The following is a 25,952-nucleotide window of genomic DNA, read 5'->3' on the forward strand; positions in this document are numbered from 1 at the left end:
CTGATGGTTACAGAGACAGCAATTCTAGGACAGAAGAGAAACCAGCACCTGTTAGCCATGGACAATAGCAATTCAAGCAGTGAAAGCAGAGAAGATTTACCCTCTCCCTTTAGGAAATTCTATCCATCTTAACAACTGTTACAGAGCTCTAGAGATTGCTATCTATCCTTTCCGTAGATCAGGAAAGCACAATAACACATATCTTGATCGACAGCCTCTTTGATACTAAAAAAAAACAAAAAAAAAAAACAAAAAAAAAACCAAACCCAAACAACGTAAAGGATGAGTTGCATGTGACTACACTTTAAGTATCTTCCTTTCAATCCTTCAGGGAAACTAACCTTGAAATAAGTGCAAATAAAGTTCACATATAAGCTTAGGCCCAGTTTTAACACAGCTCTGGAATGTAATCCCAGAGACAATTGACTGTGAAGCAGACACATGTTTTCTATGTCAAGTCATTGCCACTGATATACATCTTAGCTAGATAACTGCTAAACAACACGCCAAATTTCTGAACCAAAGCAATCATCTTCAGTGTCACTTAGTAACTATCAGGCGAACACACAAAAGCATTTCCAGGTATTCATTGCTTCTGTACTGAGCAAAGCACTAAGAGTTCAAACTGCAGTCTATGAGAGAGTACATTGTAGCTGGTATAGCTGCTACAATACTGTGTGAGTCTGACACAAAGTTTTATCAGTAGTAGCACGATTTTCAGTTCAGTGAAATTCTCATTTCATGAACAAAGCTCCTGTTTTCATGTCTTCTGTATATAGAACAGTTCTCATACCAGTACACAAAGTATGATAAATGTATATGACATGTCCCCTGATCTATAAATATCCAGGTTAATCAAGAGAGGAAAGAGTGAAAAATATTTTACACTCAGATGAAAAAAAGTTAAGTAAATAAACTCATGTATGCATGTGCTTCCTAAGAATGCTTTGCCTTCAAACCATCCTTGTAAAAATAAGCATGTCACTTTTTCTTTGCCTTTCTCCTAAAAATGCTAACTTGAGTACCTTTTTGTGTGGGAAACTGTTAATCACAGCCTGAAACTCTGATTAACCATCTGAGGCAAGTGACAGATCAGCTGCATGAGCACAGGTGAAAGTAATTCAGCTGTGCTCCTGGAAGGGGTGGAGCTCGACTCTATCTCTCCTAGATCCCATTTAAGGGTTGACCACCACTAAGGTAGCATCTCTTTCTGGAGATTGCTCCTGCGTGGAATTTCTAAAGTGAGCCTTAATGTTGGTGAGTCTTTCCCATATAACCTCTGGCTATCCATCTATTTCACTCTGTATAATAATTACAACTGTACGCTTTTGTAAAAGAAAGATAAGTAGCCTGGAAATGGAAGAAGGTTCAACTTCTTCAAAAAGCTGAGTACAGTAGAGGAAAAAAAAAAAGATCTTTAAGAATTAAATATGAAGATAATGCTGTCAGTTTTAACCCTTATACAGAGGCATAAAGATTCTAACATAGGTTGAGAAAAATATTAATATTTGCTATCATGTCTCTGCATTACTTTCACAAATATCAATACTGTCTATTGGATGTAAATCCAAAGCACTCATTAATACAAAAGAATGCCACTCTTGAACGCTTTCAGAGAAGTGACTGTTGCTGTTTTGTTTGGAAGGCACTGTTTTAAGGAAAAGTTGGCTGAATGATCTAGAAACGAATATAAAATTCCCTTTCCTCTGACACTTTGAAGCTTCTCTGAAGTGTTAAATGTTACATCAAATCTGTATTTCAAGATTGGATACTCTGGCAACTTGAATTGCTAGCCCAAACTCACAAAATAAGTTTTCATTATTTTCTCTTAGCACTTCCAGAATACGGTAGAAATACTGAGTAAAATGTTCCTGACAATAATATCATTCTATAGAAGCTAAGACCTCATAAGCAAGAACTAGTAGATAGTAAGCATCCTGATGGGCCTACAGAAGACAGGGTTTGGAGAAGGGGAAGCTGTACCTCTTTGCAAGGCTGTGTTCAAAAGGCACTGAAGTTGTGTTAACTTCTGAAAACTTTGATAGAAACTCAGCTAATTCTTACTTTGCACTTTTGTGGGAGAGGATTGAGAACCTGGTCAACTGAAATTAACTGACTTTGTAAAGACTGTATTAGTTAGTCCTGTAGGCTTTGGATAGACACTTCAATATGGAACTTGCCTAGAAATCAACAATCTTTAAACCTGTTTTTTTTTCTCTTTTTATTTTTATAATTTCTACCTACTAGCTCACTTTTTATCTGTTTGTTAACTCTGAATATGGTTGTTTCATTCTTAAGGCTCTGTTTACTGTGACTGTTTTTTACATAAGTTATTTATGCAGAATAATCCTGTCTGAAGAATAACTCCAGAGAGACCTAGCTGAGGATCTTCTCTAGAGGAAGTAACGGTTATTACAATACTTAATTACCACAAAACATCCTCAGATAGAGTCAGTATTAGCTTGGAATGCTCTGTGCTACTTGCACACCTTGTAAAGCAATTTAATCATTTCCATATTGGTTATACGTGAAATATTAGTGCTTTGCTTCACAGAGAACATCTCCTAAATTTTCATTACTGTATGGCAGAAGAAGGCAACAGGTCTCAGTCTTTATTTCACTGGCAGCTGTACCAAGTATACAGGACATCCTCAGGCACAAGGATGTACATCTTTGCTGATGTCCTGTCTTGCTGCAGGGCAAGCACTTCAAACCACTACCTAGCAAGGAAATGAAAGCCAAGTAACTTGGCTCAATGACTAAACAGAGAAGAGGGGCATGCTTTAAGAAAAGCACCTGTATGTTTCTTAGTTTTATTGGGATATCAAATTTTCTTGAGTTCTAAAAATGATTGCTGGGTGACTTCAGGTGTGTGACATTAACCAATACACGCTTCCCCAGGCTTTGTGTTTATTTTATTAATATAGTATGTGAGCATCTGAGTGGCATGAACCACACTAGTCACATGAAAGCTCACTTCTTCTAGGGAAGTATCTTAGAGAAACATACATCTTAATGCAAGAAGATATTTTTCATTATTGACCAGTGGAATGCAAGTTCTACTTTATGATGATAGACTGTCGAAGGCAGATAAGCAGCGTAAGTGGCACTGCTCTATCAGTGTGCTTCTAAATGTACTGAGAAGATTCATCAATTACCACAACATTCCAGTAAGTACTCAAAAAAAAAAAAAAAACCCACAACCAACCAATGAGCAGACAATGTGCTGATGAGTGTTTATATCTGCTGATGACATTTTTGCAGACTATCATGAACTCACCACTGCATATTGGTCTTGAGCAGTATCAGCTAATATGAAGCTGACCATGACTTTGCAGCTACTGTACACAAAGCCAGCCTCACTCTATTTGTCATGGAGCACCACTAGGAGAGTTTGGGGTATACTACACAGAGGTGATACACTAAAGCCCTTTTCTGTGGCAAAACACTGCCTTATCTTGTTTGGCAGAATCTCTAGCAATCAGGAGCCAATAAATAGCTCAGGTAGCTGGCTTTAGACCACCCCTTACTAAATTCAAATAGTAGAAATACATCTAAAATATTTGTATGCAATACGCTACTTTCTATTTTGTCTGTTATGGAGGAAAACAAAATGAAAAAGGAATTCCACTGCTGAAAATAACTACAGCTGGTAGCATAATCAAGAGAGCCAGATTTGCACAGCAGATGACCTCATCAACGGACAGGAGAACAGCTGGGGCCTTTAAAGGATGTAAAATATAATTCCTTAAGCTAAATATTTTAATTAACAAAGCAATAGGTTGAATATTAAAATTCTCCTATGCTTCTGCCAAGTACTCTACCAGTAGTAAGTCAAGGAAGAGAACAGCACTTCAGGCTGTGATCTGACAAATTCATAAGCCAGTTTAACAGCTGCCTGTCACCACCTTGCTCTCTTTTTCCATTTACCTCATATCACACTATTCCCTTCTTTCTTCATCCTTCACAAGGTCTGCCATGAAGCACACTGAAGCCAGCAGAAAGTAGTTTTTGGTTCTGTTTTGTTTTTTAAACCATGGGGATTTGTTGGGAGGAGCTGAGTTCTGCCAGATTAATAAACTGAAATGGTTTGATAAAGGCTGCCATAGCAGAGGGATGGGGTTACTTGGTGTGAGAAGGGGATGACAGAATCATCACAGATAGCAGTTGGAGTCACTCCTGTGAAACCACTTTTATTACTACGTAATACCAAGCAATAGCATAGCACACTAATAATATCGTTCTAATGTTTCTTTAAACCTCACTCTCAATTCTATTTGCACTGCAGCAGTTCTTCTGTGTGCCACATTCTGAATATCAAATGAGAAGCTTGTATTTGAACAAGGAATATGAAGAGATCTTTTCTACATGGTGGGCTTCCAGCCTGACCTATAATAAAACAGAAGAGGGGTGCACGTGGTTGGGGGGGGGAGGGGGGGAGGGAATGGAAGCTTTGCTTATAATTTTGAATATTACTATGGAATGCAGCATGCAAATGTAAGATGGTTAGTTAGACAGTAGAGGAGTTAAGACTGTTCTGTGGTAAATCCATAGAGATGCTTAGTAAGGACTAAAGCTCTTTGAGTAAACATCACTTTGCTCTCTGATAGTTTTAAAACATTATTTGGTTTTAATTAAGCATAATATTAACAGCAATCAGTGTGAATCAAACCATTCAGAGCAGCTGGATTAAGTGCTATGAATGGCACCTTTCAAAGTTTTCTTTTTACTTTTTTTTTTTTTTTTTGTCAGCTCAAGTTTGCTGACATTAAAAACAAACAAGCAAACAAAAACCACAACCAAACAAATCAAATGTAAGCAAATGAAGAAACACATCCAAAAGGCAAAGCTTCATATGAGCTAGTTTTAAGATCTTCAAACACCATGGCTGATTTGCCATAACACTTTTACTCCTCTCAGCCATCAGACGTACACGTGGAAAGAAAACTCTCTTAAGAAGCGATACTATTGGGAAAAATACGACAGCCTTAGAGCACAGATCTAATGCCATGCTATACGCAAAAAAATCCCGTACCTCTCAAAACTCAGTAGGCGAAAAGATGGTACATCAGCTTCAGTCTGAATAAATATAAGCTAATGCGTACAATGAAAAAATAATCCAAATCATGTATTCATGATGCTGACCAATGACTAAAAATTCCTAGAACTCTAGAGATCATAATTGACTTATTCCCCAGAATTGCCAGTTTTATGTGCAGCAGCAACCAGAAAAAATAAGAATAATCATTGGGCTAATATACCATCACAAAAAAGCACTAGTAACAGGACCAAAGACGTGTGCAAACATGGCCCACCTATGTCTCAAAGACTGGATGGAGTTCTGTTCTCTGGACAGACCAGAAGTTAAAGGAAGGCAAAAAAAAAAATTATAGCAAAAGTATGAGTGTCTGCTTAGAAAAAGAAACTGAAGAGGCTCTTCAGCTGTAGATAAGGCTGAAATAAGATTTGATCACTCAAATCATGAGAGAAGTGACTAAAATAAAACTTCTGCTTCCTAAATCCTCCAGTACTTGAGTACTCAGGGACATCTGACAATAAAGCAAATGATCAGTTTATGAGAGATTAAGGAGCTTCTTTACAAAGTTAGTAAATTTCTGAAACTTGCCAACAAAGGGGGTTGCAAAAGCAGTATGCATTAACAGGTTTGAACAATCAGGCAAACTAGATTGCAAGTTTGTAAATAGGCCCTAAAAGCAATAAGCATCACCATCCCTAATAATACAAGTATGCTGGGAAAGTAAAAGGGAACAGAACACATTTAGTGACTAAGTTTGTGTATGGTCCCTAAATAGCATCTCAGTGTCACTGCTGGAGGCACAACCTTGAGTTTGACAGCCCACTGGTCTGATCCAGTACAGTTTTCCTTCTGTCCTTTTATCTTTCTTTTTACACCTTCTTTCAAGCTTTGATAGAACACACACACACACACACAAAGGCTACGCTCCTGCTCCTTATCAGCTGTGAAAGATATGGGTCAGATCTAAGTTACAGAAGACCTTCTGCATATGTTCTAATATATAGTATCCCATATTAAGCAATGAATAAGCAATATATCTTTAAGTAAAAATAAGGGTCAGGCTGAGGAGGAAATATTTGAATTATTTCAGCCAGTGTGACTCCCACAAAGCCACAGATGTTGTTCCTCAGCAGGATCAGCTATTTCAATGAAAATGTAGCCACCTGCTGAGGGACAAAAGAAACAAACACCAGCTCCTCCAGCAGCAGATCTGCAGAGCAGCTCAAAGGGAGGCAAGGTTAGGCACATAAGTTATCCACATTTCTACTACAGCAAATCTCAAAAAGTAATAAGAGTTAAAATTGACTGATATTCAGATGGAAGACTTAAAAAAAAACCAAGGGTGGCAGACAGATGGAAAATATCCTATAGATACTTCTTTTTCTCTACATGAAATTGGAGGCACATCATAACTGAAGTATTTTGATACCACTGTTAATATAGAACACCTTATGCAAAGGGAAAAGGTATGCTGGCACCACTCCACAGAAGTAAATAAATACAGCTCAACAGAATCCTCACATGATTTCAGTTGTATAACGTATCCTTCATCCTTCCCATTAGCTCCCTCTCCGGTATTTGGTAATTTGTTGGTCACTGGAAGGACAGAGTGTATACTTCATGCATCACTACACATATTTAAGAAATACATATTATATGTTAAATTATATGTTCATATATGCGGTGGTAACTATTAGTAACTAGTAGAGATATTTATGTTACTAATGGTAGGTCATGTGGTAGGTCATATTGAGAGCTACAAAAATTTTAATGTAGGAGCATTAAAAAATAGTGTCCGCTCCACATTACATGTGCAAAATGTCCAGCAATTTTACATTTTAGGTAGAAATACGAGTGCTTGTATATAAGATCATTCATTATCACACCTTGATACTCCTCCATCTTCGTACCACCCACATGCAGGCCCAAGGCTTTGGGACTGCACGTATTTTCTTTCTCCTGGATGAACTCTAGAAAGCTGATCTCAGCCACCAACACATCTGCAGTCTGCACAGCTCTGCTGAAATTTGCTCCTGCCTGACTGAGCATCAGTCAGTCACAGGGCTGCCCATCTCCACTCTTACCCTGTTTCTCTGCTGAAGAGCTATGTCCTCAGCCCTACGAGCTGAATTCCCACATTGTGTTTAAGAACATCCTTTGTTAACTTCATTGGAGAGTGTTCACTGACCACACGGGAGCAGAAAAAGAGCAGTCTTGAACTCCCACATATGCCCATGGCGGTGCTGGGCAGAAGCAGATACTATCGCCATTTGGAAACATCTGAAGCCTGCAAGTGACAAAGGGAACACTTGGATGCAGAGGCATTTTATGCTTTGCTTATCTTGAATTCTGCAGAGCTTCCATACATCAGTGTGTGCAGTCACTGCATTTGCTGGAGACTGTATGAGCAGCTGCGCGTCAGTATTTTAACTGCAGTTCAAAAACAGCATTAGCTTTTCCGAAAAGATCAGTGTTCCGTTTGTGTGATCTAATACAACTCGAAGGAGATGCATCATTCATTCATCTTTTCTATGATCCTTCCGCAACTCTTCAGTAGCTCAACAAAATGTAAATATGTATTTCTGAAAACACACGCCACTTGTTTCACTTAGCTGCATCAAAATAATTTGCCTACTACTCGTGGTAGATTACATTACTAATATTTTCGTATCCATCCTTATTTACACAGCTGAATAGGCAGCACTTTCCCATGCCTACACAGGGGGAAACTGAAATGCTCCTTTTTGAATCTTGCAGATGTGACAAGATTATCTGACTGCTTCAGTTCCAGATTTCTTATTACAATGCATATGGAAATACTTCCTGTAAAAAATTATTACTACAAAAGCTGCTTAGGAAATCTAATTTTGGTGGGGTTTTTTTGTTTGTTAGAGTGTCCTAATTGTAAAGCATACAGATGGACTCCTTCTGTTCTGTACACTGTGTCCATGAAGCTACAAAGAGCAGCCTAATGGTCTCTGCAACTCGTGTGCTCTCCTCTAGCTTTAGCTAAGTATGTGCACCATGCAGTGACAACAGTGATGGCTATCAGTAAGTCCATAGCTGATCAATGGTTTTAACAAGTAAATAATTAATAAAATGCTCCAGAAAACCTTCGTTATTTATTAACAAAGGAGAAATCAACAGTGCATCGAGCACCCTTCCAAAAACATACAACTGAAACGTTTTGATCTTCTGGAAAAGGTCAGAAGAACTATGATGAAGAAAATAGTTCAGCAGAAGGCTGTGTAGCCAATTCAGTAGCAGACATTCTCCTGCTTGCATAATCCTCCTGAGAACAATGCCAGAGAAATGAGTACCACAAATAGAGACTGTTTGTGTGATGGTGCTTCTGCAGATCACCCATTCAGACTGGATTTCTAGATTTGTTTATCACCCATAAGGGAATGAAAAAAGAAAGTTGGTATTTTCAGCCTGTATTTTCAGTCTTGCAAGAATTCCACTCATCTTCACCATCAAATTTGCCTTTTACTTCCCAAAGAAGGCATGAAAGGAAAACACAGGTGAGCTATGAGGCAGCCTGGCACAGCCGAGTGCATCTCAGACACTGCGTCATGGCCACTTGGATCAGGATCACTCTCTGCCCTAGGCATCTAAATTAACCTGAAGTGCTCAACAGACATCGATTCACATAACTGAACCGTATTCCTGAAAAACTGGTTTGCCAATATGACATTTTGCTGGATCTATCCAGAACTGGTGACACACAGGAAACTGAAATTTCATTAGCTATTTATGCTCTGTCAATAGAGATATTTATTGGATAAGTATGCTGGAAGAGAATAGCATTAACCTGCATCACTTACAAATTCAACACCTCTAATTGTTTTCTAGTACTTCCCACGCAGCTGTAAATCAAGGCTTCAGCTCTCCAAAGCAACCATGGGGCTCCCACCGGTTACTCTGGTTACTCTGGTTATTTATCCATGTGTGCCACCCATCGCATGATTTTGTCAGTTTCTGACAGCACGCTGTGCATCACGTGACGGAATGCCCCCTTAGAACTGAATTAAGGAAGCAGAACACTATGGATCAACAAGGTGAGAACCAAATCAATATGCTCCTAGAAAGCACGGAGGGTGGCTTACAGCTTCAAAAGAATCAGAGTTGGAATTAAACGCTCTTGGTGTTTCCAAAAGACACGGAACTGTTTCATGCTTACAAAGCCCTCCATACACAAAATACCCAAGACAACAGAAGCTGCTCTCTCTTCAACTGTTAATTTTGGACACTGCTTACTACTGAATGGATGTCAGAACCTCTCTACTTCCATGACAGATGGATCGGGTCCATCACTGCATAGTTTGGCAGCACCCTCACAATTCTTTACAATCAAGATTCTGAGTGTTTACGTTAACGACCATGATGGGCATCTAAAGGTTTTTTCTTTTCCTCCTCGGTCTGCGAGATCTGGCAGTTCTCCAAAGCCCTCCGGCACCACCTCCAACCACTACGAGTAAAGGAGGCTGAAGAACAATGAGAAACAGCGTGCGCGGACAACGGGACTTCGTCTTCGGAAGCCGTCTGCCTTCACAGCCGGCGGTCACGTACCGCCCACCGCCACCAAGGTGATGCTTCGGCTGCTTTAACTTTTCCCTCCCCGCTTCGCAACTTCAGGGCGCAGCGTGCGGTCGCGACCGCCTCCCGGCCCCGCCGAGCGGCCGAGCCCGCAGCGCTCAGTTGCGGTCCGCAGCTCACGCAGGCTTCCTTCTATCACCGCTCACGGCCGCGTGGCACCGCCGCGGGGCCCGGCTCCTTGTCCGCCGCAACCCGCCGGCAGGGCGGCACCCCGGCGGCGCCCCCAGCTCTCCCGGCGCGGCGGCGAAGCGGCGGTGACAGCTCCGCGCGACCGCCGGGCGAGCATCGCCCCCTCGCCGCCAAGCGCCAAGCACGGCGCTCCGAACTTCCCGCCGCGCCGCCGGTCCATCCCGGGCACCGGGACGCGGCCGAAGGGCACCGCGATGGTCCGCCCCGAGCATCACGAGCATCCCGAGCATCCCGAGCATCCCGCCGCTCCGCCCGTGCCGGCACGCTGCCCGCCGGCCCCTCCGGCGCCAGGCGGAACGGACGCTGGTAGAGACGGGCATCCGCCTTCCCTCCCCGCGGCCGGACCTTACCGGGCGCGTTCCCGCTCCGCTCCGCGCCGGAGTGCCGCCCGCCGCCCCGCAGCCGGCATCGCTCCGCCCGCAGCCGAACCGGCACCAGCCGAACCAGCACCAGCAGCAGCCGCCGCGACGCCCGGCAGCAGCGCCCGCCCCACGAGAGCGCAGCCCGGGCAGCGCGGGGACTCGCCCTCTCCGACCGACAGCGCCGACAGCCAATCGACGCTCGCGCCGCGCCGAGTAGGCGGGAACTTGTCACGGGGAAGGACCAATCGGAGCGCGCCCCTCCGGCGGCGCTGTTTCCGGGAGGGGGCAGCCGACGCGGGCGGCGGGGGTCGGCGCGGGTACGAGGGGCCGGGGCGGGCCCAGAGCGTGGAGCTGCGGCTCGGGCGGGTCAGACCCGGCTGGGACAGGGACAGGGACAGGGACAGGGACAGGGACAGGGACAGGGACAGGGACAGGGACAGGGCCTCGCCGTGATGCACCGCAGCCGAGGCGGTGGGTGCTGGGTGCTGGGTGTTGGGTGCTGGGTGCTGGGTGCTGGGTGCTGGGTGCTGGCAGCAGGAACGCGCACGCTGGGGCCACTTCCCCAGCAGCTCCGGAGCACCGAAGGGAGGCGCAGGGTTGTCCTGGCACGCGCGGGGCGCGTCGTCATTCCGGGGCATCCGCAGCAACACCGAACTTCGCACGAGGGCGCTTTGTTCGGGGGAAAATAAAAAGAGAACATATGTATATATATATATATCCCCTGCATAAGCCGTGCAGGCTGGAGCTGTGCCCTGCGGCGCATCCCCGCTGCACTGAGCGCCGCCGTCCTGGCAGCGCCCCGCCGCCCCGTCCCTTACGGCTGCCCCGGCCTCTGCCTCGCGCCGGGCCCGCCCAGCCACGCGCGGAGCTCGTGCCGCCCGCCCCGCCCCGCCCCGCCCGGCAGCGCCGGCACGAGCTCCATGGGCTGTGAGGGAGCGACGCTCGTCCGCTTCCCTCGGCAAACGGCGCTCGGAGGTACCGCAGTGCCCGGTGAGCGTTGGCTCGGGTGGGTACGGCTCCGTTAGCGCCGTGCAGCCCTTGAGGAACGTACCGTGTGTGCGAGCGACGTGCTGGGAGGTCTGCGTCGCGTTTGCCAGGACAGAGGGTTTGTCACACGATGTCTCTGAACTTCACCTGCATCTCTGCGAGGTTTGGCTGTTACAGCAGCCTCAAAGACAAAGGAAGAAATCATCAACACGGACATGGTGTTCTTCCTGGCTGAGGGCTCCAAATGCTCACAACTTACCGTTGCTGCCCTCTCACTCATCCTAGTCTGCAGAGTAGCTCATCCAGGGGATCTGGAGGGGCAGTGGAAAGGTGAACATAACACCAAAAATCTCTTCCCTCCGTTCCGGTCTCTTTCTCTAAAAAACAATGTGAATATTACTTCAAAACATTTTAGAAACGTGTTTCACCGCTTGTTCTTTTTGGTACTGTTGGTCTTTCATGCACTGTTTCAGCATTTGTTGGGAAAGGCCCATTACTCAGTTCAGTGCTTTTCCTGCTGGTACACAGTGGTGGTTTCACCACGGGCAGCATGAACAGCTGTGTTCTCACTCCTCCACAGAGGAACAAGGAGAGAAAACATGATAGAGAAGTGCTCAGGGGTTGTGATAAGGGTAGCCACCAATTACCGTCATGAATAAAAATCAGACTTGGGAGATCAATGCAAGTCATTGCTGATAACTAACAGACTAGTGTAGCGAGATGTCCATCTTTCTCCAGCTGAATCCACATGAACTTGCCACAGGGTCAATGCTTCAGGAGCACGCTGCTCCGGCACAGGACCCACAGGTAGCAGCTCCCCACAGTCTCCTCTTCACAGCCTTCAGCTCCAGCCCGGTGCAGCTCCTGTGAGGGCTCTCTGTGTGGCAACTTCCTCCAGGCCAAACCCACTGCTGCTCTACAGGTGCATGTGGAGATCTGCTCTGTGTGGTGCCCATGGACTTTATGAGGACAACCTGCCCCACCATGGGTCTCTCCGGGACTGCACAGAGCTTCTGCTCCATGCCCGGAGTACCTCCTGTACTCGTGTGCTGACACTGGTGGCTGCAGGGCTGCTTCTCTCCCATTTCTTACTCTCTTCTCCAAGCTGCTGCTGTGCAGCAGTTTTTTCCTTTTCTTAAATCTGCTCTGCCAGAGTTGCTCAGCAATGAGTCTCTATTGGAGCGGCTGGAGCTGGCTCTGATCTGATGTGGGGCAGTGAGAGGCTCTACTCAGAGAGACCATTGCCACAGCTTCCTGCTACCGAATCCTTGCTTCATAAAATCAATACATATGGACTTAGAGCCTGACATAAATAAGCATGGAGGTTTATCAGTTCACCATGGCTTTCCATCATATTTAATGCATTTCAGAGCTTTTACAAAAATTGAGAACCCTCTGCAATTAATCTGTTGATAACCAAATGTTTGCTATGTCTTAATGAAGGAATTTATTGTTAATGCTAACACTGGCTAGTGTTTATGGGCACGATTCCTTGTTCAATTGTACCAGAGGACAGTACCTTCATCTGCTGAGTTCAGAACTGTTCCTACTGTTAGGCAACCTGGCAGTCATGCCCTTCCCTTGCATAGCAACATTCTAATGTTTTATTATGTTGAGGCTGATCCACTACTGCAGTAGATTACTTTTCTTCCCTTTCTTTAGCTGTTTTCCCATTTTTGGTTGCAGTTATACATTTGGGTTTGTGTCCAATGTGAACACGTGAATGCACTCACTTTTGTTTGAAAGGAACTTGGAGAGCTGTTGCAATTGTGCAGTTCAGTGTCTGTGCTTAGATGTTGTTCCTCTGGAAAATTGTCTTTTTTAGTTCAGGAGCTACCCTAAGTCTTGAGAAAATGAAGTTTCAAAAATGGTATTTGTATGGGAAATTGGTAATCACAGCCTGAAACTCTGATTAATCAGCTGAGGCAAGTGTTGGATCAGCTGTGGGAGCACAGGGGAGAGTAATTTAGCTGTGCTCCCTGAAGGGGTGGAGCTTGACTCCATCTCCTCTAGACCTCATTTAAGGGCTGACCACCACTGAGGCAGCATCTCTTGGAGATTGCTCCTTGGTGGTGTTTGCCTCAGTGGTTCCTAGCAGAACAAAGGCTTCCATGCAGGTGAGTTTCCTGTAAATAACCTTTTGGATATTTACTACCATATTTTCATTATTGTCAACATACAGTATTTAATATACATCAGAAACTCTGGTAGTTTTTACTTTTCATTGAAGTAGGTGGAGTTTTTTAACATTTGATGTTAGAGAGACATAACTTTAGCTTGGAAAAAGACCTGCCATACTTTTCATACTGTTCAGTTTTACAGATGTTGCAGAGCTCACTAAAACAATTCACAGTTACAACTTTGTAGCTCCTGTAGAGAAGGAAACACCAACAGAATCCATGCTGCTCTTTCGTTGCCAGTAGGACATAAGTTTTCATTATTTGTAGTATTTAAAACTTTATCTAAATTTGTAAAGAGAAATTCAGAAATCCTGTCTGAGCAGTATTTTCCCATTAAAAGAGTGGGCTCTAAAATTTAACAGCAGCTATTCCCAAGCACATACACAGCTCAGCATGTAAGGTAACTAAATCATTACTTGCCAGGAACTAAACTGCAGTTTAGCTACAAGAAAACTGTAATGTCTCTTACCATAATTTTTTAAAAGTGGTGAAGATGACTATATAGAATTTGTTCCAAACAGTAACTGGTATATCATCTAACAGCTAAATATCCTGTTTATGAGACACAACTTGTCAGGGGGAAATTTGCTGTTACAGACTCAGAAGCACCAAATAATTATAAGTGGAAAAGATCTGAGAATGAGGAAGTAGCACTCCTAAAATATGAGGCCATTCATTATAGGGCTTTACCTTACTAGGCCCTTAATAACGTTTGAAAATTTATCAGTACATTGCTAAATTTTGTTGGTGGTGGTTGGTTGGATTTTTTTCTATTTTTCTTTTTTTCCTTTGTTTTCTTCTTTTGTGTATGTCTGAATGAAGTTCCTTAGGTTGGCTTAGTCCACAAAACTGCAAGTTAGCCGTTGATCACATCTAAGAAAGGAGTGTGGGGTGATTCTTTTTATAAAACAGTGTGGCACTGAGAAGTCCTGACAGGACATACAGGAGGTGAGCTACTTTTATTTAGAGCACGAAACAGTAAAAGAAATACCATACAGCCCTGTCAGCACAAGTCCATTCTGTGTTGGATCAAAACTCCAGAGGTGACAGAACAAGTCATGAAGGACACCTATTACATCTTTGTTTTGGCTTTTAAGACTGCCAATTAGATGCAAACTGTGGCCAAAGTGCTGGCATTTGAGACTTTGGTAGGCACTGGGATGTGTGCTGGCATTCAACTCCAAAAAAGAAAGAGCTGCTGTATATCCTTTTATCCTCATGTTTTAGGAGGGATTCTGCTCTGTAGTAACAATCTGTATGCTTTGGAAATAATCATTATCATGCAGAAGTTCTGTGTTGCTCCTGGGGGTTCCTCATTTAAGGAAGGTGATGTGAGCTTCCCAACATTCAGATGCTTCCACCTGTTCGTGGTTTTGTGGAGGCATTTTATGTTTGGTCTCTCTGCTGTCTTTTTATTCATAAGGAATGTATTATTTCTAGACACAGTCATTTTACAAAGGGTTGATATTTTTCTAATGTAGATAGCAGTAAGTGGGATCTTAGTTTTACGTTTTAACTACACGGCCAGCTGCAGACTGATTATACTAAACAGCCAGTCTTCAGATTTTCCATGCTTCACCTGGTCTCTTCTCCAAGTCATCTGTCTTTGTCTCTTTTGTTTTTCCTTTGGCTGAAGCCTCTACCTATGGATGTACATGAACTGCATCATTACCTGCTACTGTTTTCTTTCTATGTGAGTCACACTTTTGATTGCTAGGACATAACTGTAGGAACACGAAAATAGCTGAGTCTGTCCCAGACCAGCTTTCAAAGGAGAATAACTGTGCTGCTGGCATGAAATCCAGGAGGAGTAGCAGAAAGCACAAACCCTTCTCTTGAGTGGGGCTAGGCAAACAAAATCACATTCTAACAAATACTGCAGACATTGCCTGCTGTGGTGGGTTGGCCTGGCCAAGCTGCCAGCCCCCAAAATACCTTTGCCTTACACCTTCTGCAACAGAGCAGGGGGAGTAAGTCAGATGGACAAGTTCATGGTTTGAGATTGAGACAGTTTAATAAACCAAACTGCTCATGAAATAAAAGCAAAAACAGGGGATTTGTTCATCGCTTCTTATCTATAGGTGCTGTCCAGCTGCTTCCTAAGACACGTGGCCTCCACATGGGTAACAGTTGATTGATAAGATAAAAACCACCGATGTCCCTTTGCCTCCTCCTTTTCCCTACCTTTTACTGCTGAGCAGCACATTAAGTGGTATGGCATTGCCCTTTGGTTCACTTCTTCCATCCTCTCGCCTGCTCGCAGGTAACTGGCCCTCAGGGTGGGGAGGGATGGAGATGCAGGCCTGATGCTGTGGGAGCAGTGCTCAGCAGTAGCTTAAATATCATTGTGTTCTCAATACTGTGAGCCTTAGAGGCAAAACACAGCACTGTGTGGGCTGCTAACAGGAGGGTTAATGGAAGCCCTACCTGAATCTGCATAGTTGTTTTTTCAGTAGTTCACACAGAAGGAAAGACCTTTTTAATTTCAGAAGTGACAGACCCATCCTCTGCTTTTATCCTAGCTAGGCTTGTAGTGTTGTTCATGAGTTGGTACCTTACTACAACTGAAGTTTAAAAAAAAATATCCCTTATTTTCTTTAGCCTGGCTTTGTCCTGTCCTCTGAGTATTGACAGCATTAGAAGGCAAATATTATAGCAAGTTCTAAGGGGCATCTTGTAAGAGGAACTCTTACATCTGACATGAAGTAATCTTTTAGAGATAAACATGATTTCTCTCCTCCCTTTCGGTAGCTGTTGAATATTTAACTGATGTATAGATGGAACACTGTACACATCTGTGAGAGGAATATTTTATTATTTGTTTCTAAATGCATTATAATTTGTCAGTATCAGCTGGTAACAAATTTATTTATTTTATATAGGTGTGTGTTATGTGATATGAGTCACAGTTGCATGTGAGGTTCTGTATAGAGAAACAAGGTCCTTGACCCACGGGGTTTGCATAAGCTATCCCTAGGAGAAGTACATTATGATGTAGTTTCACATTGAATAAAGAAATATTTAATTATTTTTAGATTTATGTCTACCATGTATTAAGTTATCTGAAGAGAGCTTTTCTCCCTTATAAACAAACAAGGAAACTTCTGTGTGCTTGGTGAGTCCTTCAAGATGTTTGTTTATCATAAGTGATCAGATGCAAGCACAGCTTCCATTTATATAGTGTCCTTCGTAGCAATGTCACTATGAAGATCACAATGAATATACTTAGAAGCATTTAAAGACTCCATAAATACATAAATACATATTTATTTTTTACTGCCTTGAACACTGATTTAAGACAGTCCTTTTGTGTTAATGAAAATATAGTGGGTGGATTGTGGTTTCATATCCAAGCAATTCTGCTTTGCTTGAGTGATCAGGACATAGAATGAACACTGGTACAAACAAATTAAGGATTTTAATTTTTGTCTCTAGAGATTTTATTGTCTTGCACCCCATATTTTATTTTACACTATTTCATCAGTCTTGAAAAACATGTACATTATGTCCATCTGGAAAAAGAGTGTGGTTCTGTTGAATTGTAATTATTTTTTGTTATTGTTAAGCTAATTTTGTAATTCTGTGTTTCTGAGGCTCTTGTGGGATAATCTGACAAGTGCTATTCATAGACTAAAGAGTTTGGTTCTGTATTATTTAATGAAGATGTCATCTGATTTCCTTAACAGCGAGGGCATGTGACCAGCGGAGGGATGTGACTTGACATGAAATTCCATTTTCTCAAAGGATATCTACCAGAAGTTAGGATTCACATCACAAGGGACAAGTAATGCAAAGGTGGGTATTGTTATCGCTGTTACAGTTTTATGATTGACACAGGCCTGGTTCTGTCACCCCTATTTACTCTGAAGAGCATCTTAAGAAAAATTACATGTGGCTGTTTTTCTGTAGTGGCATCCATCGAGACAAGGATGCCTACTTGGGAAAGAGCAGAGGACGCTGCTGCTGAAAGTTATTCAAATTATAGATAGTAGAACTGTATTAGGAATACTTAACCACTTCTTCTTATAATCTGTAAGAAAAATTTTCCAGTAGTCTCAGCCCTCCAAAGAGAGGAGTTTCAAGTGGAGTAATGGCAAAAGAGAAAATTGAGTATGCAGATAGAAAGAAAGAGAAAAAGAACAACAGTGAAGCCATCAAATTATAAAGCAATTTAACTGTACTCAGCTTGCTAGATCTATATATACACAACTGATGTTGAAGTAATTTGCTGATTGTTTGTGGTTCTACTTATGTATATGTGAGTGTCTATACAGACATATGATATTCATATATTACATTGAAAGAAAATTGAGTTTAAAAGCTTATTCATAGCATAGAAGGGATGAATCCTGCTCCTTACATGACTGTTTAATATTTTGTTTTATCAAGTGGCCTTATTGATTGCAGTATTCTATGTATCTTCCAGCTGCTACAATTCAGAAAAAAGTCCTAATAAAAACATTTTCTTGGCTATATATCATCAGAGCATGGTCTGTACCTTAAAAAATAATAATGTGAGATGGTGAAATTGAAAGCTAGGTTTTAAATGTAGTCAAGTAGAACCATATAAAAACTGAGGCATTAGATTGATCTGTTTATTCAGCTGAAAGATACTTTTTAGCATGGGCAAAATGCCATTTCTTGGCAGATGTTCTTCCCAGAAATGGAGGAAGCATTTTTTGGTAGAGCGTTAGAAAGAAATCAGTCTGTCTCCCATTTCTTATATACGGAAAGCTTCAATCCAAATAGATAACATCAGATAAAATTGCAAGCAATTGAAAACATTTTTAATTGGAAAGTATGCTAAACTAGTACTGGAGTGGTATTACCTTCCTCTACAATTAAGACATGACTGTTTTGGATAGAACATCAACTTCAGCTTCACAATGTAACAGGATCATATTACTGAAGTAGGAGTGTGTCATCTACTGAAGCCACCCCAGACTGGCTTTTGCTCTACCAGAGCATTTCATGTGAGTTAAAGAAGAATCCCTCCTGAAAAATACATTTATTTACACTGTCACTCTCAAATTCTGCACAATAGTTATCCGATTATTGCCAATTCTATTTTGTTCTTTCAAGGCTTGAGCCCTTTTAAACTAATTGTGAGGAATTACTCTGAGTCTTACAAAAAATAAAAATCTGTCTGTAAAGCATGATATTTTCGTTCTGAACTTTAGAAGTTTTCAGAATTGAAATGAAGCAGCTGTTCCATACCATGATAGAAGTTGACTAGACTGATATACTGTTCTCACAGCAAATTTTGCTGAAGACAAAAACTAGCTGAGATTAGTCTGTACAGTGGTTACTGAAGAAATTAATGGGTTTTGAGCATGGTGACCTTGTGCACTTGAGCTTGTGCTTTGATTTCTAGAATATTTATCTTAGGTATTTGGGAGATGTTGTTGATGATCCCCTTCACTTTGGATAATGTATATTTTTCTTCACTTCTAAGTCTGGCAGAGTGCTGGCAAATGTAGATGGCACTCTTTCTCTGTAACACTTGGCCATAGTAATTTACTTTATCAATGGGAATAGCCCGAGCATGGAAATAGAATGTTCTCTATTGCTGCATGATCTCTGTTTTTTACGTGGTTCAAGAAAATTGTTTGTTTTCTGAAGTGCTGCAGAAGTGTTGAATGAAGTGTTGAAATGTCATCACATAACATAAGCATCTGGAGACCTAATCACATCCTTTCCAACTTTTTTGAAGCCATTTGGTAGAATTTTCTAAATCTGAGTTCTCATATACATTTTTTTTTTTACAAATAAATTATTTGTGTTAGTTTTTTATTTTAATGATGCTGCCTTGCCACTATGTATAATGCACATATACTGTCTTTAACGAAATACAGTCAAGGTAGTGGAGTACTCTGCACTGTACTAGTTTATAACATTGCTTTTTTCAGATATAGATTGCAGCATATTATTTGCGTTCATATCACGCCTCTGAGTGCATATGAGGATATTCTTGATTGCTGTCGTGTGTGTATTTATTTTTTTTAAGAAAAAGATTTAAGCTTCACATTCTGGCCTAAGAAGCTGAATCCATGTTTTTCTGTTTTATGGTGTGCTGCCAGCATGGATAGCTGCCAGAGCAAGTGAAAGCTGCTTTTTGTTACCTTCTCTCCAGGTGCCTAAAAGCCGGTGCCCAGTTCGACAAAATATTTTCCTCAATCACAGTCACCCAGACTCAGTAGCCTTGAATACAGGAACACTGTCCCAACAAATTAGAGCAACTGCTTCCAGGGGGTAATAAAGGATAAAACATTGCAAACGGTGTGTGGCATGGTGGGCAATGCTGTTTCTGCTCTTAACATTGCTTTGTGAAAAGTTGTCCAAAATGTCTTAGTATTCAGTGTGCAAAAAAATATTTTTAATATCCACTTACATGTTCTGAATAATACTCAGTTTTCTATTTTTTTTTTCATTTTAATCAAATATCACATAGAGTTTTTATCCATGATCATAGAGAAAATCTGGAAGCATTTTCTAAATGGTAAGAGACTACTTTGTATAGATTCTTTTTTTTATATATGTGCAGCATTGATACAACTAAAGATGTAGTCTAGTCTACCAAATAGTATATAGCAGTACTTGCTGTGCAGTTTCCATCCCCTAGTGATACAGCTACATTTCCATTCGCCCATGACTTCTTAACTATTTCACCTTTTTGTGCTAAACAATCATCTTTTTTGTTTTTTTGTGTTTTTTTTTTTTTTTTTATGAGAGGTGAAATGAAGAAATTGGTCTGTTTTTCTGCACTGAGTGTGCTGGAAAAAAAAAAAGCTTTACTTTCAGTTTTGATTTTTTTTTTTTTTGTGGGGGCAGGTATGGCTCATTTGTAGATATATACTATGACAGAACACTATTTCCCATTAGCATCTATGATATTATTCTTCCATCAGTCTAAAAGTAATTTTAAGTGGCAACTGATAGTGATGGCTGTGGTGTCAAAAGCCAGAAGGTAAGGTGTGTTTGAAATGAGTTGTCATCATGTGGCTCTTCCCTGGGGGTTTTTCTAGGAGAGCCTTTTTTATTTAAACAGATTATGAGATTTTGAAGATCACCTGCTGCAAATGTGTTATAGATTTTTCATGTTTTCATGAATGTTCTTAATAAAAATGCAATGTACACATCCATAATACATTTGAAGATTTTATTCTCTCTTACTGTCTCTCTTCTCCTGAGAGGGGAGAGGAAGAATGTGTAGCAAGTAGGTTGATGGAGAATTCAGTCTTAGAATTTTTCACTTTTTTCCCTGAAGCAGTTCACAATTGCCTTATTTTCTTCTTTGAGGAATACACTGAAAATTTGGGTCTTTCATAGTTAAATTGTCATTGAGTATTTTGAGTGCCTGAGAGCAAGGTCACTCTGATTATTTTCCTAATCCCATTTTAACACAGTTCCTCTCTTTGAAACATTTAAAAATGCTTTTCATGTCAAAGTTGTCAAATGTAACGCAAATACAAGGTGAAATGCTGCTTGTGAAGGGTTATAAAGTTCACCCAAAGGATTTATCTTAGGTGCCTCCTAATGGATGGGCTAAATCATGAAAATCGGCAGAGGTTTTTATCTGTCTCTTTCTGACTTGATGTTTTCCTGTTTGTTGTGAGCATACCCAGGGTAGTTAATGTTTTTGCAATTATACCTAACAGTTGGAGGTGTACCTGACTGAAGTGACCCAAATCTTGTACAAGTAATTCTGATAATTATCCTGCACTTTTAAAGTAATGTCTGAGCTATAGTTATTTGTGGGAGAGATCCTGAAAGAAATGTTCTGTGTTAGAATAAGGCAGATTCTTAGTGTGACTTTAATATCCATACTGAGCATGTCTTTTACAATGCTTGTGTGGGTGTGCCTATTATCATGTGTGAAGGAGTGAAGCCAAACACTTCACAGAAGGCAGATAAGGCAGTATAACTTCTGCAGTAATTAAGCTTTTGCTTTCAGTCAGTTTTTCACCCAAAGGTAGTTCACTTCAGGATAAAGTGGAAGTGTTATTTAGGTCCCTCTGTAGCTTTGAGGGTACCCCTGACTCAACAAAGACCTCAAAAGGATCAATTGATATGTTGCATCTATAAAAACAATTTAAATAACTCAAAGTAAGTCTTGGTGCCAATTATGTTAATGTATCTGCAAAGGGACTTCAAATCTAGAAGTCCTATAAAAGACCAGTGCTAGTCCAGCAATGCAGAAGCTTCTTAACAAGACATTAAATCAGGCTCTATAATCTCTCTAATTGGTGCTTTTGAGTATAGAATACCTGAACCCTGCTGTGTTCTAAAAGCAGTGGGACATCTTGACTAACTGGAAATACCTGGTGAAAATGGATTTCTCAGACTGCTAGTCTTCTCTACTACATAATGACCCAGTGACATTTCATTTCGCTGCTGCTTGTTAGTGCTGGTTTGCTACTGAACAGTGCTTGGCTGCAGCTTTCCTGGAAATGGATCAGCTCTGCTTTTCATGACTGTAAGGTCCCATTGCTAGGCACTGCTAAATACCCTGTCTATGAGATAAGGGCTAAAACCTAGGACTACTCAGAGGAACTTACCCTGCTAAGAGAATGGAGGTTTCAATACAAAGATTCCTCTCAAGAATTGTTTACTATCTCCACACAGTGTGGGGACTTTTACAAACTGATGACCAGTTACTTGAGCTTAGATACTGCAACCTGGCCTAGAAGTTAACTGTAAGCTATTTAAACTTAGAATGATGACTCTCTCTCACACGCACAAAATGTACAGCTCCAAAGGGTGTTGTATCTTTTATAACTGTAAAGACTTGCTTCTTGGCTGCAATAAATTTGTATGGCTTCCCCCAAAATGCATGTGGCTTTTTGGCAGTTAAGATATTATTCACTTAGCATTTAATTTAAAGAAAGTCTGCAAGGATGCTGCTTTCTAACTACAACTTTTATCCCACTCTCACTTTCAGTGGCTATATTTTCTCCAGAGTGTGACTTCTGTAGTGATGATGTGTATATATAATGGAGGATATACCATTTCCCATTTCTTTTCCTTCTGCAGAAAAAGTAAAAAAAGCACGTATGTGAAATCCAAACTCACTTGCCTGTAATTCCTCCTGCAGTATTTCCTGATAATTTTTTGTTGTCTATAGCAGAATTTTTTTATTAATGCTACTTTCAGTTGTGTCAGTAACTTAAAAAAAAAAAAAAAAAGTTGGTGAACTTATATATGTATGTATATACATTAAATTTACCTTTGTTCTAAATGAATAGACAAATAGAGAGATTTGACTTATTTGGGGATTTTGCTCATTCTGTTGCTCATGTATCTATCAGCAGGTTCACTTCAGGTTCACTGCTGATGCTTTTTTATGAAGTTATCAAGTAGTGCAATGTCTGAGTTCCTTGTGTGAATACTAATTGTGCACCTGAAAACATTCATTCTAAGGGATCTATTCTATGTTTCTACATTTTGTGAGAATGCTTGACAGAAGTGATGCATAAAAAGGAGGTCTCACATTCCTAAAATATTTTTATGAAATAAATACTGTGTGTAGCTCTTATCTGTGCATGTATACTTTGGAGGTATCTCTATATTAGGTAAAGAAGAGTCACGTTCTGACACACACATTAGGTTAAAGTAATTGTTGTGTAAAGAATTTCACAAACTCTTTAAAGAAAACCACATGTATATATTCACTTTAAAAACCAACCAAATAACCAAACAAAAAAACAACTTCATGGAATAATTTTTTTAAGTGTTTCTTGTTTGTTTTTTTTTTTTAATTAAGCATTGTCAACAATAAAATGATATGTTACTGTTTCACGAAAGCTGGAATAGCACTAGGAGAGCAAATACCAATTCATAAACATTTTAAGCAAAAGGGCTAAATCTGCCTACTATTGTACAGTTTTAAATATAAAATTTGAGAGCTGCTTTGGTTAAAGTGGCATTGGATTAGTTACCAGAACAATTACTGTCATTGCTTAATGCTCCAAAACCTTGTTCCAGTTCTGCATCTGATGTTCTTATCCTACATGATTTAAAATTTACACACATTTGTTCTCCTGTCATTGAATATAAAGCCATAGCAGCTCTATGAGTAGAGCAAACAGTTCAATTACTAGTCCATTTCAAACTGTGTACTGCATGATATGGGGAAAAAAACAACAACAACAAAAAAAAAAACAAAACACCAAAGCAAAAAAGCCCCACCCTTCTGATATGAGCTGATACAGTGAACGTACATACTATGTCATGGACCAACAACTCAGTGTTAATAATAACAGTATGTACAAAAAGCTCTTAGCAATGTATTTTTTTCTTATTTTGTACACATCAGTTGTTTTGTCTTTTAATTTGTTACAAATAATGTAGAATGGAACTGTAGTCTTTCTGAAGGACAGCCACATAGTAAGATATTTCCTGCAATATTTAGGAACATAGAGACACAAGTTGTTCTAAACAGAGACTGAAGAAATCTTCTTCACCTTTTCATTAAATATAAAGTAAGTAAATAAAGTTTAAGCAAAAGACAGTACATAATGCACATTTTCATATCATCTCTAGATATTAAATTATTCAAGAGGTACTATAACTAAACTGAAGAAATTTTGATTTACCATATATTTAATGAATGACAGTCATAGTCATTTAGCTGTTCTGTTCATATTTGTCACAGAATATATTTCTTTTAATTTGCTCTTCTACAGTGAGCTATTTGGACTTTACTTTCTCACCTTTTGATGATGGAAAGGTTGTATATCTTGAGTTCAGTAACTCTAAAGGTGTACTTCTGTCGTTCTTGGACACTTGGCCTATTTTGTCTTCTTGACAGACATTAATATAATTCACTTCCTTATTACAAATCTTACATTCTTTTGAATGTGGTCTGGAGGAATGCCTGGTTCTGTCTACTGAGTCTATTAGACTAAAGCCTAAAACAAAGCAGTCTTCTTTAAGAAATAATGCTTTCACAGTGTCAGATAAAATAGTATTTAAATTTTTATCACTTTTTGATTCTTTTCCAATGCAAACCAACTCAGTACCAACAGGGAATGTTGTATTAGGTGTCTCCTTTATAACAAATGTGCTATTAGTATGAGACTTTGGAGAAGTGGCATCTTTATTAAATTGAGCAAGACTATTGGAGGTACCAGCATCTTCTGAACTCTGCTCATCTAGTGAAACAGTTACTGTATTGCTAGAATAGCTCTCAAAAGATTCATGTATCTGAAATATTTCTTCATTTCCAGACTGATTTTCCAGTTTTTCAAAGGCATGCTGCAGTGCAGTGCAAATTGCATGGCTTAATTCTGTCATTCGGTTAGATGAAGCTGTGAGAGTTGTTTCCTGCCTACAAATGTTTGGGTGTGGAAATATGGCATAGTTGTTGTTGTTGTTACTGTTCAAACTGAATTCTTTTTGATTCTTTTGTACTATTTCATCGTCAATGTTAGTAACCTGTACAACTTCAAGATCACCAGCTTTGTTACTTTTTTTCTCTCTGTCTTTCTCAGCATTATGCCCTATCACATTATCACTTTCATTAATAGCCTTTCCACTTTCCTCCCTAATCTCTGATCCATCTGTTTTGTTCTCAGTTTCCTCAACTTTTCCTGTATTACCCTTAGTTTTACAGGTACTTGTGGCTTCTTTTGCAGATAAGGAGGTAGAGGCTGAGTGTTGATTCTGTTGTGTTCTTGCACTGTCATTCTCTTTTTGCTCTGTCGGAGCATTTTCGTTCTGAAAATTCTTTTCATCATCTTGAGGTTTATTGCCATGTAAGCTAGAACCTTCTTGAGCCAAACCTTCTGGGGGCCACTTTGGCTTATTTACTTTTGCTGATCTTTCAATAGAGTATGTTTTCTTATGTGCTGTATCATCTGTTAAAGGAGGCCATGTCATTTTTAATTTACCTCTTTCTGTGGATTTTATCAAATTATTATCCAAAATATTACAGTTGATGCCTTCAGTACCTGAGTACAAGTCTTGATCGGTCTCTTTTAGTAGTTTAGGATCAACAGGTACGTGATTAATCAGATTTATTTCTTCAGCATTAACATTGCCAGCTGAGCTACACTGATCTTTAGGCTTCCATAAATCTTTATGTTGCTTGTGTCCAAAGCCTTCATCATAATTTCCTTTAGATTTGAAGAGCTGCTTAAAGTGTGGTTTACAATATATTTGTCCATGGAGAGCTGCATAATTTCCCAGGCTGCCAAACGGAAGAAAACTGGTTTTATACTTCCATATATCTTAAAACCACCATGAATGTTACGCTTTACTTGGTATTTCAAGTACGCTACATGAGAATATATAAAGGCAGGAAGTGCAAAAAAGAACAAATTCAATGTAATGGCCGATTCTGATGCCCAAAACTAATGTCTAAATCCTCTAATTGTGTATTCCCATAAAATTTTTGGTGAAGAGTCAAGCCTTGTTATTTGAGAAAGAACATATTCAGTTATTGTACAGCCTACATTCTAATAAGAATGTTCAACTGTACTTGGGGATTACTGGGGATATTTTTTGCAAGTAATATTGAAGACTAATGTCTTTCTATAAAGTAGGGAGAGGAAATACTGTGCTGATTTTCATTAGCCTTTGGAATTGACAGCCTTT

At 40.4% G+C, this 25,952-nt stretch overlaps 1 protein-coding gene and 1 long non-coding RNA gene across 3 annotated transcripts in view; one reads left to right on the forward strand and one right to left on the reverse strand.

Annotated features, from left to right (window-relative positions):
* Positions 1-13,173: 13,173 nt before the first annotated feature.
* Positions 13,174-19,997, forward strand: LOC107316756. Of its 2 annotated transcripts, none has more exons than XR_001556563.2 (3): positions 13,174-13,292; positions 17,042-17,150; positions 19,489-19,997. It is a non-coding gene; the product is annotated as an uncharacterized LOC107316756 (long non-coding RNA). The 2 variants fall into 2 exon arrangements; XR_001556562.2 differs by lacking the exon at positions 19,489-19,997 and adding an exon at positions 17,265-17,830.
* A 3,681-nt stretch (positions 19,998-23,678) lies between these two features.
* XIRP2 (xin actin binding repeat containing 2) overlaps positions 23,679-25,952 on the reverse strand; it is a 44,305-nt gene continuing 42,031 nt past the window's right edge. Inside the window, 1 exon segment of the mRNA XM_032445801.1 lies at positions 23,679-25,545. Within this exon segment, the coding sequence (XP_032301692.1) occupies positions 23,982-25,545 (1,564 nt within the window). The 3' untranslated portion in view covers positions 23,679-23,981.

This window comes from Coturnix japonica, chromosome 7, assembly GCF_001577835.2.
Source record: "Coturnix japonica isolate 7356 chromosome 7, Coturnix japonica 2.1, whole genome shotgun sequence".
In the NCBI taxonomy this organism is placed as follows: Eukaryota; Metazoa; Chordata; class Aves; order Galliformes; family Phasianidae; genus Coturnix; species Coturnix japonica.